Raw genomic sequence first — 14,706 nt, forward strand, 5'->3', positions numbered from 1 at the left:
CACTATATGGTGAGGAGCAACTATTCTTTTCATGACACTGTTACATTCCATCCAGGATTTTCCATTGTTTAAAAATGTAGGAAACGACAGATTGCTACTTATCATAAAGAAGACACATTCAGCTGCAGACAGGCGCAATTAAAAGACACTTACACAATGTTTTCAGCCACAGCTTTCATCAGTAAAAGAGAAAACCACACCATTCAGACAGACAAGCAAGCACACCTCATGCACACATGACCGCCAAATCCAGCATCTCAGGTCGGAATTCTGGCCTGAGAGGTTGAAGTTGGCAGTCATGAACGCATAAAGTGTGCTTGCTTGTGCGTAAGAATTGTGTGTGTTTCTCACTTGCTGATGAAAGGTGTGGCTGAAAACTTTAAGCAAGTGTCTTTTAATTGTGCCTGCCTGCAACCTAACATGTCTTCCTTAAGTTAAGCAGCACTCTATCAGTGGAGCTGTAAGCGTGACGTGAGGAACTCACCCTGTCCCCCTTCGGTCCTTTGAGTCCAGCGTCTCCCCTGTCCCCCTTACTGCCGGGAACTCCCCTTTCACCGGGCAGTCCAGGGATGCCTGCAGTTCCAGGCTCACCCTTTGGACCCGGACTGCCCGGCCTCCCAAGAGATGAAGCATACCCTGTCGATCCTAATTCCTGCAAAAGAAAAATAATCTCCAGTCAACAGATGGCATCTATCTAATTGCACACATGGGCATCAAAACTGCAGTATTTGTTAACATTAGAATGCCCAGAGGGGTAAAACTGACCCCTTTTTGTTTTGAAGTGATGGCTATGTTGCACACAATGATTTCAGCAACATTTCCCTTATGACTTTTATTCGTTTGGGATATACTTTCATTACACTGAAGAATAGCGCATGTTGCATAACTGAACATGACTTTTTGCATGGTACGCCTTTAATGCCCATAGTGATCATATTGACTCCCTTAAGATAAGCCTATGCTTTCATTTATTGGTGTGCCTTATACTAATTCCGTGCCCTTCCAAACTTCATCTCATTTACTATGACATTTAATAACTGACTTTTGTTCATATTATTATGCTATGAATGGAAAACAATGGATTCAACAACATTTACCGCTGTCTTCAGTCCATTCACTTCATGCACTGCCTTGTTGAAGCTATATTGTTTTATACAACAATGGTCACTTTACAGATGGCAGTGAACTTCGTTCTGACAATTCAGAATCAGGCAACTAGGGACGATAAATCATCTAATAGTAATGATACTGACTCTGGATATTGAAGGTGAAAATATAGAGTGTAGTAAGTATGCTATTATTGTCATTTCTGCTAATTTATTATAGTAGCCCCCTTACCTAAATACAATTTTACAGTATATAAATTAGAATTAACACTGGTAATAGCTTTCGTACAGTTTTACAGTTATTCGTTAGTGTGGCGACCATTGCCCACTGGAATGCTATTGTTCATCTTTGATGTTATGATCTTTGACTCTGCTATCTTTACATTTGTGTCTAAGTGCCATGGTGAGACGTTCAGTTGTTGTACATTTCATTAAACTTTTTGATAGCAAATCATTTATTATTGATTTCCACTGTCTACCATATCATCATTAAGACTGGTATAATTAAAGTTAGTTTCATTATTGTGTTTCATGTGTCAGGAAAATTCATATAACAGAAGAAGAGACGATTCTGCTCCACCGAGTATAAAATAAGTGACTGTTTCTTTATCACCTGATGTAACATACATAGAAGTTGCTCCTGACAGTACAGTCTGGACAGAAGCAGTGTCTAAGGTGGATGTCTTCCTTGTCATAATATTTTGAGAGAGTATCCTTTACTTACACCACATGCAAGAAGAAATGTAAGTGATGGACTTGTATCAAGTGGGTGGCCCCAGTTCACAGACAATTTCATAATCAAATACATTTTGAAACGTACTATAACAGAGGCACACACTGTACTAGGAAATGACAACTAGACAACAATTACAAAAGAAACAGAAGCATTTATTGCAATTATCTATGCTTGTGGTGGGAGTGAATGCAGGAGTACAGACCTCCACAGCTTATAGTCAAGCTCCTGATGCCTACCATATTGTGTAGAAACCATGAGTAGACACAGATCTTGAGTAATTACGAGATTCCTGAGGTTTGGTGAGAACTGTACATTAACCGAATAATAAATCTGCATTGGCTTCTGCTGTTTGGAAAAAAAAATCGTATAAAACTGCACCATATATTACAAAAGTGGATCTGACATAATGACAGATGAGCAACTCTTCTGTGTTGTTTCACACAATTCATGGCTTCAAAGCCTGTCAAGTGTGGACAAAATTACTGCTCAGAGGTAGATGTTGACAGTAGTATATTCTCAGTGGTTTCCTTTATCTTCGTAAGGGTATTTGCATGATACCAAAATATATGGGTTTCAGGTTAGGTACTGATGTGTCTTAAGGAACCATTGCTATACAAAGGCAGAAACATCTCTACAGATAATTAATTCACTTCCCTCAAAATTGCCAAGAAACTTACAGAAAGTCAACCCCCATTGCAGGAACAGTAAATAAGGCAACAAGAAAAATACCACATTCTCTGATGTCTTTGAAAGCACCTCTCTATCCGACAAAATTTTTAAAACATGGTGATATTTCCTTGATGGTACTTTAAGAGAAGAAAGTAAAAAAAAATCTAGTAATGAGTTACTTTCATCCTAGTGTAACTATAAAGACAAATGTGGAAAAAAATCATGAACTTATAGGTTATTACAACAAGACAAAATGGCCACGCAGTGTCTGGTCAAAATCTTCTCAAGATGTCTAGTACACTCCCTCTACAACATTCTTGACTTAGCAGGAATAAGTGCATAATGTAGTATTCAGAACTGATACTGGAGTGAAGATCAAAAGAAGACATTTTATTCAACAACTTTCAGAGGAACCAAATTCTAAGTAGATAAAAAGTTACTCACTTTGTAGGACCATGGACAATTATGGAAATGACACAGCACAGACACACAGTAAATCTTAAGTTCTTAAATTCAAAATTACTTCCAAGCGCACTGTTTGCAAGAAGATGTTTTGCGGAAAATGCACAAAGACAACTGGATACAAATCTGTCAACTGTGTAGAAGTATGAACTAGCTAAAATTGCTGTAAAGAGGAATAATTCAATTTTTCTATGCATTTAAAACCATGCAAAGTTACAGGTTTTAGTGAACTTTGGTTATTTTTTAAATAGTTGATTGTCTTTGTTTTCTGTGGCATTTTCTGCCATTATGTAGGCCTATATTAAATGACAAATAAATCCTGTGGAATCTTTAAAATATAATAACTAAATACAATTTTGAAATAATAATTAAGAACACTGTTGTCACATAGGTGTCACAATGACACCTCTGGGCTTTGGAGAGGGCAGGAAGAAGCTGGGTTTCATAATGTTAATGGCATTCACATGCAAATTTAAAGATAAGTATAGAATGATTTCAAGTCACAGTGAGAATTTCAACTGATGTGTATGGAGGTACTGCCATCCAAAGAAGCAGAAGATTGGTTCTGAGGGAAGGGTGCGAGAACAAATATTTGTTTTAGACGGAAGACCTCTGTTCTAACTTCAAACACTGAACTAAAAAGTAATTGTTTACACATCGACATAAAACATTCTAGTCTTTTTCGTATTTATTGGTTGTATTTTTTACCATTCGTATACGGGCACCTTTGCAACCAACATCTTTACGCTATGGGTATGTGACATTTTGTGAAATTGATTCTTCAGCAACATTATCGGTGTTGTACAGAAATATCAAATATACATACAGTACTATTGGCTTAAGTACAGTAACAATAAGTGTTTAAAGAGAACAGTAATCACAGTTCAAATGGTTCAAATGGCTCTGAGCACTAAGGGACTCAACTTCTGTGGTCATTAGTCCCCAAGAACTTAGAACTAGTTAAACCTAACTAACCTAAGGACATCACACACATCCATGCCCGAGGCAGGGTTCGAACCTGCGACCGTAGCGGTCTCGCGGTTCCAGAATGCAGCGCCAGAACCGCCGGCAGTAATCACAGTTAACCTCATTTTTGAGCCAATAGCACCCGTCGCCACTCACAAATATAGGCACAGAAAATAATGTCTGCTTCTATACGTGATAATCTCTACGAAAACTCAAATGGCACAACAGTTATTTTCGTGCTTATTGGATTCTGAAAACAATACGTTAGATGTTTTGCTAAGTTCAGACGTACGGGAAGATGTGGATTGCATCCTTAGGTTCCAGCCCCACAGACATAACTGCTGAATGTTATTTGCCAATTTCTTCGTAAGCGTCGAGCTCCGTTGCTCTCGATGAGCAGACGACCGAAAAATTCGTGCGCTTACTGCCTATTGACTGCTACTAAAAAAAAATCTCACACTTCTACTTTTCCTCTGACTGCACGATGTTTCGAGATGAATCTTGCGATCGGCCCATCGCATAATAGCTGCTGCAGAGACGCCCACCTCCCTTTTCCCATAGCAGCTAGCGTTGTCTTATGAGAGAAGCAAACATGTAATGGGGTAATGAGTCACAGAGGCGACACGATGATTTATGGCGAGTCGCTAGAAGGGCAACCTTTTCATTCATTTAGGCAAATAATACTAACAATCACTATGCATACAAGGACCAACACTACACTCATAGTTGCTACGTATTGTTACTGCACACAATCACGTTTCACAGCTAAGGTTGGCAATGTGCATAAGAATTCCGGAGCGGCACGAAGTCAACCGACTTCTATCGATCATCAGACAATGGCCACGTAAAAGTGTGCTACCAAGTACACGCACGGTCTTGACACTGGCAGTTTTCTGGGAGCGAAGGAACCGGTAGAAGTCGGATGACTTCCTGCCGGTACCGGTACGGAATGTTATGGCCTGTCGCCTACCTCAGCTAAGAAACAACACACCACACCGTAGGGCTATAGCGGCGGTGTGCTGACTGCCCCGCGAGGAAAAGGCGGACATTGTTTTCCCTACATTTCCGCCCTTGCAGCAGCCTTCAAGCTAGGTACAGTCTGTTCAAAATTACATTTGGATTGACAGCTACGGCGGAGGTTCAATATTACTTTTCATCTACGTCTAAACCATACTCCGCAAGCCACCTAATAGTGTGTGCTGTAGGGTACTTTCGGTACGGCTATACGTTCCACTCGCGAATAGTGCGTGGAAAAAATGATTGTCGGTAAGCCTCTGTATTGCTTCTAATTTTTCGAATTTTCTCCTAGTGGTCAATAAGCAAATTTCAATAGCAAATCTCTCCGTGTTGCACAACGCCTCTCTTGTAGCGTCTGCCAATGGAGTTTGTTTAGCATCTCCGTAACACTCTCTCGCCAGCTAACGATCTCGAGACGAGACGCGCAGCTCTTCGTTGGATCTTCTCTATCAGTCCTACCTAATAGGCATCCCAGATAGAAGAACATTACTCAAGAATCGGGCGAACAAGCGCCTTATAAGCCACTTCTTTCGTGGATGAGTTAAATTTTCTCAAGATTCTTCCGATGAATCTGAGTCTGGTATCTGCTTTTCCCACTATCTGTTTTATGTGGTCATTCCACTTAAGGCTGCTCTGGATAGTTACGCACAGATATTTCACGGCAGACGTTGTCTCCAGCTGTTTGTCATCAATAGTGTAGCTGTACAGTAGTGGATGTCTTTTCCTATGCAATATAACACATTTATTTACGTTCAGGGTCAACTGCCACATCCTGCACCGTTCATCAACTCTCTGCAGGTTGTTTTGCAAATTTTAACTATCTTCTAGCGTTGCTATTTTGGTATACACAACTGCATCATCTGCGAATAGCCTTAAAGAGCATCCGACGCTTTTTACTAGATTATATATATATATATATATATATATATATATATATATATATATAGTAAACAGCAACGGTCCTATCACACTTCCCTGTGGTATGCCGGATATTATCTTTACATCTGTCGATTTTGTTCAGTTAAGATTGACGTGTTGAGTTCTATCTGCAAGAAAGGCCGGTCAGAGTGGCCGAGCGGTTCTAGGCGTTACAGTCTGGAACCGCGCGACCGCTACGGTCGCAGGTTGGAATCCTGCCTCGGGCATGGATGTGTGTGATGTCCTTAGGTTAATTAGGTTTAAGTAGTTTTAAGTTCTAGGGGACTGATGACCTCAGAAGTTAAGTCCCATAGTGCTCAGAGCCATTTGAAGCATTTCTATCTGCAAGAAAGTCTTGAATCCAATCGCAAGTCTGCTCCGATACTTCGTAAGCTCGTATTTTTTCATTAAACGGTAAAGATGGACGGTGTCAAATGCCTTACTGAAATCAAGGAAAACGGCATCAGCCTGAACGCCGTTATCCACTGCGCTTTGGGTCTCACGGAGGAACAGAGCGAGCTGAGTTTCGCAAAATCTCTGTTTACGAAATCCATGTTAATTTTTATAGAGGAGATGTCATTTTCCAAAAACGTCATAATTCTTGAGCATAAAACACGTTCCATAATTCTACAACAGATTGACGTCAACGATATAGGTCTATAATTGTGTGGATCTGTCTTACGGCCTTTCTTAGAAACGGGTATGACCTGCCCTTTTTTTCCAGTCGTCAGGTACCTCTCGTTGCTCAAGCGATCTACGATAAATTACTGCTAGAAGGGCAGAAGTTCTTTCGCATAATCTTTATTGAATTTTATAAGTATCTCATCTGGTCCTGACGCATTTCCACTACTAAGCGATTGTAGCTGCTTTTCAGTTTCGCGATCGGTTATCTCAATATCTGCCATTTAGATGTTTATACGACGATTGATTCGGTGGCGGTGTGGTCGATGAGAGAATGAATAGATGATTTTGACCCACTTACTGATTTTACATACGACCAAAATCTCTTAGGGTTTTTACTCAGGTCGGTTGACAACGTCTTCCTTTCAAAATCATTGAACGCTTCTTTCATTGCTCTCCTTACGACCCATTTTCGGTTCTTTCAGCTATTGTTTTGTCAGCTAGGTTTTTACTTTTCTTGAATCTGAGATGGAGTGCTCTTTGTTTTCTTAGCGCTTTTCTAACACGGCTATTAAACTATGGTGGATCTTTCCCATCCCTTAAAACCTTACTTGGCACATACTTGCCTAGGGCATATTGAACGATGCCTTTCTGAAATTTGTATTCTGTCACTCTTGCTGAGCAAACATATCTTCCCACCTTACTTAACATTCTTTGTAGGCCCCGTCGTCATAGATGCTGTCACAGCCTTATGATCACTGATACCTTCCTCTACGTTAACTGATTCGATAAGTTCAGGTCTGTTTGTTGCCGGGAGGTCTAAGACGTTCTCTATCTGCCCAAGCTAATTTTGGGAGAAGACATCCAGAATAATGCCACACGAATCCCTGTCTCTGGCACCAGTTTTGATGGAATAACACTCCCACTCTATACCTGGCAAGTTGAAGACAGCCGGTCGGTGTGGACGAGCGGTTCTAGGCGTTACAGTCTGGAACAGCGCGACTGCTACGGTCGCAGGTTCAAATCCTGCCTCGAGCAGGGATGTGCGTGATGTCCTTAGTTAGGTTTAAGTAGCTCTATGCTCTAGGGGACTGATGACCTCAGAAGTTAAGTCCCATATTGCTCAGAGCCATTTGAGCCATTTTGAAGTCACCCCCTATTACAACGGCATGATCAGGAAAATTGCTAATGATATTTTGCAAGTTCTGTCCGAAGCGCTCTACAACTACAGATCTTGACCCAAGTAGTCTATAAAAGCATCCGGTCACCATTTTCGACCGTTCTTTGATACTCAGTTTCACCCAGATTAATTCACATTCGGAATCCGTCATAATCTCGCAAGATTTTATCGAATTCTTTACTGCAATAAACACGCTGCCACCATCGGCGACTAACCTATCCTTAAGATAAACATTCCAATCTGAACTTAAGATTTGGTTGTCATTGATATCTGGTTTCAACCAGCTTTCTGTTCACAATACTATCTGTGCATTATAACCTTCAGTAAGCGATACTGATTCTGGTACATTTCCTTGGATGCCCCCGCAGTTTACTAAAATCACATTAATCTTTTTTGTCTCTGATCTGCTCGGGCCAAGATTATCTGAGGTCACTGTGGCTGATTTAACAGGCAAATCGTCTTTGATCCAATGGGAGAGTTTCTCTAACTTTTGAGTTGACATTTAGAAAGGAAGTAGTGGTATGACGCTCGGGAGGAAGACACGCCACACATTCAGCCACTCCAATGAGGTTAACCTCGTTGAGCCAGTCCCGCGAGACATGTAGCCGTAGTAAGTGCCCGCGATAGCCGCACCTTCACCCCCAAAACTACGTCACTTGCCAACTGCCCCTTAGTGCCACTCTCTGGTATCTTTTGTTTGCTGTCTTGGCCAGATAATTGCCGTACGAGGTCAGTTGAGAAGAATGATTTGCGCGTTACGTGTCTACTCTGACTACAGTTGTATGTATGTATGTACTCATAATGATGCCCACCATTCGTTGATGTGACGCCTACCATGGTAAGCGGGAGGAGGAAATGATTGGACTGAGCGTCGAAATAAGAGATACATCTCAAAAAGGTGGAGCTTATGTATGGTATTTGTCCCTCCATAAATTCTCAAAATACGAAATCGACGAGCTGGCAAAAGCATACGTGCATACAGTGACCTTGTCGCTATCACAACCCTACAAAATTGATATGGACGCAAATTATCGTTACGTTTTCAGCCCTAAGAAAACCAAATTACTCTGCCTGCAATCGAGGGACTCGGCAACAGAAATGTTAGGAAACTTCGCTCCTGAAGACTAAAATAAAGCCATCAATCATACGCAGTGCATCACGGAAAAATCATGACAGAATTAAGCCTCAAAAATCGTTCTAGTAAATGACGCGTCGTTAAATAATGAGAGGGGCAGTTTCATTACAAGCATGTGTAATACCGAGGAGAGAAATGTCAACAGAGTTTTCCAATTGTCACCCCCAAAAAAGATGAGCGGCTTAAGCACCTGCACACCAAAATTGTTTTCGTAGGTTCCGATTATTAATAAGGAGGTTGTTATCATACAACTGAGTTCGAATGAACCTCATGTCAGGAGCTCAGTCTTAAATCGCACAACCGTAATCCCTCTCATTATCTGCGTTACAACTGTCGCACAACTGAAATAGTGTATTTTGTAATCATGTCAGTATTCTTCTTAAACAATAATTTTCCTCACCTCGATTTACAGACATAACTTTTTTGTTGCGTTAGAAAAAAGTAGAAAGCTTGATCGGAAAACGCGATAAGTCAGCTACTGCATAAACCTATCGCTGTGTTTCGTTCAGCGAAACGAAATGGGCGAATGTTGAGGTTTTAACGCACGAGCGCTGACAGAAATTAAATAACTGGGGAGCCGACGTGGAGAGTTACGACAAATCCGATAGGTGACGAAGCCGAACGACGGACCCATCGCACACTTTCTATTTACTTACATGCAGGGACCACTATTAGCAAAGTGGTTATCGCCAAACGTGAATGTGCATCTTTTCCTTTTAATTCGTGCTCTATTAGCTTGTTGATTTACAGAAGACTTAATAATAAATCAATACTTAAATATACAGCTCTAAAACCCGCAGTATATTTGCAATATGCATTCGATAATTTTATAGCCGGTACGTCACATTTTCCTGTCGATATATCGATACATTTATCCGATACATCGAGAATCGATAATATTTACTAAACATCGATGTATCGGATTTACGATATTTTTTAAAAATATGAGCAGTCCTACATCATACATCACACTTCACGCCACTTATCTAAAGGAAGAGATCTGCAACAGAGTTACGGTATGGAGCAGATGTAAATTTGATCTCTTCTTAAGATTTCATTCGCATATTGTGACCTACTAAATTCAATAACAAAAGTTTACCGCATCTCGACAATTCGGTAACATCGATAAGAAACGCATTTCGTAAACTCTCCAGAACACATTTTAAATGTTTTTGAGACAAACAAAGCTGAAACGAAAACATAGTGCAGCTCTTCCAGGAGAGACTGGTGCTACTTACAGTTTCGTTTTGTCAACACGAAAGACTGGCATCTACCACTGCCAGAGTTAAGTGGAGAAGAGCCTCAGGTAGAACGAGGAGCAGGAAATGTCCAGCACACTTCAACCGAGGCCAAAAAGCCTAGGAATATACAAAGTGCTAGGAAGAAGAAAGTGCTGCTGCTAAGTAGCTGCCATGAGCATTGTGTAGGCCCTCAGCTACACGAAAGTTTAGGGGCAGTGTACCAGACCACCAGTATCTTCAAGCCAAACAGGGCTAAGTAATGTGATAGAGAACCTAGGGTCTTTGTGTAAGGACCTTACAAAATATGGCCGGCTGGGGTGTCCGAGCGGTTCTAGGCGCTACAGTCTGGAACCGAGCTACCGCTACGGCCGCAGGTTCGAATCATGCCTCGGGCATGGATGTGTGTGATGTCCTTAGGTTAGTTAGGTTTAAGTAGTTCTAGAGGACTGATGACCTCAGAAGTTAAGCCCCACAGTGCTCAGAGCCAATTACAAAAGAGGACCATGTAGTGATAGTGGGAGGGGAAACAGTTTGGACAGGGATGGGGCATATGACATAGATGGTGACCTGCACAAGATAGCTTCCCTGACTCATGGCACCAAGGTACACTTTGTTGAGGTGTTCCGGCGTCATGATCGACCACACCTTGATGGAGCTGTGAGGCGAATCAGTGTGGCGTTAGGGATGGCTCTGAGGACAGCCAACTTTGCTCATGTTTCTCTGGTGCCCGTCGGGAGTATCAGCAGATGGTGTTTCACTAGGCATGGCCTACACCTAAACAGGACTGGGAAGGGAAGATTGGAACAGCTGATTCATGAAAGTACAGGGGGTGGATCTCGGGCTACACATGGTCAAATACCTGTTGAAATAGGTGGGAAAAGTAGGTCTTTTTTAGGATAAATCCAGACCACAGGTTCCCCTGCCCAAAGAGTATCTCCAGCAATTTAAAAAAAAATACTGAAACAATCACTCATAAGACAGATTTTAACACCTCAGATATCACATATACCTAATGTCACAAAGAAAAACAAACCACTGAAAGCGTAACATGGGGCATTTTAAAGACTTAACAATCCTCCATCAAAACATGGAATCAATAAAAAATAAAATACAACTATTAGAAGTTGAGCTTCAATCTTTGAACTGCACAGTAGTTTGTGTTATTGAGCAGTGGTGTAGAGAGACAGAAATCCAACATGTAATATTATCTATATCCAGATCCCACTCCAGCTACTGCCGGGTCTGGTTGCTGACGAGTCCTCTCCACTTGGCTCGGTCCTCCCACCACTTTTCTTCCTCCACTTGCTACCAGGTTACACCTCTCCTTTCCACAGACATTCTCACTACCATTTTCCACCGTGTTCTTGGGCGCCCTCTAGGTCTTTTCCCATCCATCCTTGTTTTTCCCTTAACTGCTCTGATAAATTTCATTTCCCCTGCTTGCAGTCTGCTCTAGTCCCTATCTGGCATTGTCCATGTTTCTTCACCATAGGTGACAAGATGGAAGTAATAATTCTTATACATAAGTAGTTTTGCTCTTTCTGAAACTTCGTATATCAAATCAGGTGTTTTATTGTTTGGTAGAAATTGCCTCCCTTCTGTAACATCGTATTAATTTAGTTAGTTATTCTTCCAACCAAAGATATTTCACTCCCTAAATAAGTGAAACTTTCTACCACTTGGAGGGGTTCTCCATTCAAGGTAATATTTCCGTTGATCCCTTTCTCTTCTCCAAATACCATTACTTCATTATAACCTCTATCTATTTTTAATCTATACCTTTTTTATTATTTTGTTCCACACATCAAGTTGTAACTGTACATCTACTTCTTTATCACCCCATATTACCATATCATCTGCAAAAATCATCTTTTTGTCTTTTTCTTTTACTATAATTTTAACTAACCTATTCATCCCTCCATCACAACATTAAAAAGTGCAGGAGACAGATTACTTCCTTGCTCAAGTCTTTGTCTTATTTCGAAGTATGCAGAGTTCCCCAATGGTGTTCCAATTCTACAATTGTGTCCTCTGTACATTGTCATTATTACATTAATGTATCCATCTTCTATATCTATCTTCTTCATTTCTTCCCAGAGTTTTTCCCTGTTAACTGAGTCATACGCCTTTTCTATGTCTATAAAAACCATTATCACCCTTTTGTTATACTCCCAACTTTTTTCCATCAGTTGACAGATAGAAAATATCAGGTTTATCGTGCCCCTATCTTTTCTAAACCCATGCTGTTCTTCACTCAGCTCCTTTCCTATCTTTTCACTTATCGATTTAGTAAAATTCTTTCAAAAGTCTTGGCTGTATCGCTCATAAGGGTTATTCTTCTGTAGTTTTTACAAAGTCTTTTATTGTCTTTTTTGAAGATGGGAACAATGTCTCCTTTTTCTCTAATGGTCAGGTATTGTACTATTTCTTCACACACTTGATAATACTCTATACAGCAACTGCATTCCCACTGGACCTGCTGCTCTTATCATGTCCACTGATACTTCATCAGGTCCTGGGGCATTCCTTCCATTCATCTTCATGACAGCTATTTCCATTTTTTCCAGTGTAATTTGTCCTAAGTCTGCTTCCTAACTTCTCTCAATTTCTGCATTATTTGTTGTTTCCTCGTGTACCTGCTCCTCAGCTTTTAACAGTTTCTTAAAATATTCTTTACAGAGATCTTTTATATTCCCTGGATCTTCAATCACGGTACCATCCTCCGTTTCCATCTTTATTGGTACTTCAGAAGCCTTCCTTTTATTTTTCATCATTTTATAGAACATTTTCTTATTGCTCTTCACATCTTCTTCAAGTTTTTCTGTAAGCTCTTCCCATGCCTTTTTCTTTGCTGTTTCCATTATTTCTTTGCACTTCTTCTCTTCCTCTTTATATCTTTTATGGTCTTTGTCATTTTTCCACCACTTTCTACATGCTCCTTTATGTAGTATTATCATTGTATGAAAAGGCAAACTCTTACCGCAGAACTACTTCAAGGGGTGGAGGATCATGCATTTCTATCAGGAAAGGAACACAGTCCAAATCAAGAGATGACCTCAGTACTGTAAGTGAAGACAAACACTTTGAAATATCAGCTACTGAATTAACACAGCTTGATATCACAAACAACTTAATCATTTTGTGTATGTATACATCTACCAGTGGTAGTGTGGACACTTTTTTCAATAAGTTAACAGAAGTTCTAGATAAAGTCTCAAGTACAAAGGGCAACATAATTCTGAGTGGGGACATTAACATCAACACTAACATCATAAATGAATCTAGCAGCACCTTCATAAACATCCTCCAAAGTTTTGGCATGTCCCTGGTCAATAGTGCAACAAGGTTTACCACAATGATTTCATCAATAATCGACCATGTAGCCACAAATATGGACAGGGAAAAATGTGATGTAGCTGTAAAAGATCTCGGACTATTAGACCATTTCTGTCAAATAACAATAGTAAAGTCAGGCATCGAACCATTCCCTAAACTACAAGCACACAAACGACATCTATCAGAAATCAAAATAAAAGATTTTTCAAAAGAACAAGAAAAACACGGTTGGGATTAAGTGTATAAAGAAACTGATGTGAATATGAAATTCTCTAAATTCTCCACATTGTTTAAATTGAACTTTGAAAAGGCATTTCCAAAAGTATGCATGTCTGTATCAACATTTCACAAAAACAGATGGATAACAGCAGGTAGTAAGAAGTCCTCCCAAACACTTAAACACCTCAGTTCCATGAAAAAGGTTCGCAGTGATCCAGAATTCTTCAATTTCTATCACAGATATAAAAAGATCTGTAGGAAGGTGATGATTGCTGCAAAAAGTCATTTAATGACAAAATAATATATAATGCAGAGAATAAAACGGAAGCAGTCTGGGAGGTTATAAAAATAGGAAACAGGGAGAGGAAAACAAATGCAGAATAACATACTGCTAAGGGAGGGGGTTAAAGTAATAAATGACCCAAAGCACTTATCAAACTATGTAAACGAGTATTTTTCAAGTATTGCAGAGAAGTTACAGCAAAAATTCCCCCAAATGAATATAACACCTGTAAATAATGTTGTACCAAATACAATGATGTTACTTCCAACCACAGAGAATGAAGACAGTAAGATAATTCAAAAACTAAAAAATAAAAGGTCAGTAGGCTTAGATGAAGTACCAATGTGTGTACTGATACAATGCATAGGGATTTTACAAGGCCCCTTAACAAACATAATAAATGAATCCTTCACATCAGGGACATTTCCAGAGCAGTTAAAACAGGCATGAGTTGTAACTTTGCTGAAGAAAGGTAATGCAGAGGGCATAGAAAATTACTGGCCCATTTCCCTGCTGTCAGCACTCTCAAAAATAATAGAAGCAATTATGAAAGACAGATTAATGAATTACCTGAATAAATACAATCTTTTAAGTGACTCATAGTTTGGTTTCTGAAGTGGCAAAAACACGGAGTCAGCCATAGTAGAATTCACAAAACTTGTACTTGATGCTCTTGGTAAAGATAAGTGTGTAACAGGCATATTTTTGGCTCTTTCTAAGGCGTTTGATACAGTCGACCACAAAATTCTGTTAGATAAATTAGAAGCATTAAGAATAAGAGGGGTAGTTAATGACTGACCATAAATCCAACCACCCA

The 14,706-nt window shown here is 40.0% G+C and overlaps 1 protein-coding gene across 6 annotated transcripts in view; it reads right to left on the reverse strand.

The window, feature by feature from the left end:
- Nucleotides 1-14,706, reverse strand: part of LOC126354686 (collagen alpha-1(XVIII) chain-like) — a 2,024,079-nt gene that overhangs the window by 131,016 nt on the left and 1,878,357 nt on the right. For all 6 annotated transcript variants that reach the window (XM_050004490.1, XM_050004491.1, XM_050004489.1 and 3 more), the window contains one exon: nt 485-652. In XM_050004490.1, the coding sequence (XP_049860447.1) occupies nt 485-652 (168 nt within the window). The remainder of the gene's footprint in view (nt 1-484; nt 653-14,706) is intronic.

Source organism: Schistocerca gregaria, chromosome 3 (genome assembly GCF_023897955.1).
Source record: "Schistocerca gregaria isolate iqSchGreg1 chromosome 3, iqSchGreg1.2, whole genome shotgun sequence".
NCBI lineage: Eukaryota > Metazoa > Arthropoda > Insecta > Orthoptera > Acrididae > Schistocerca > Schistocerca gregaria.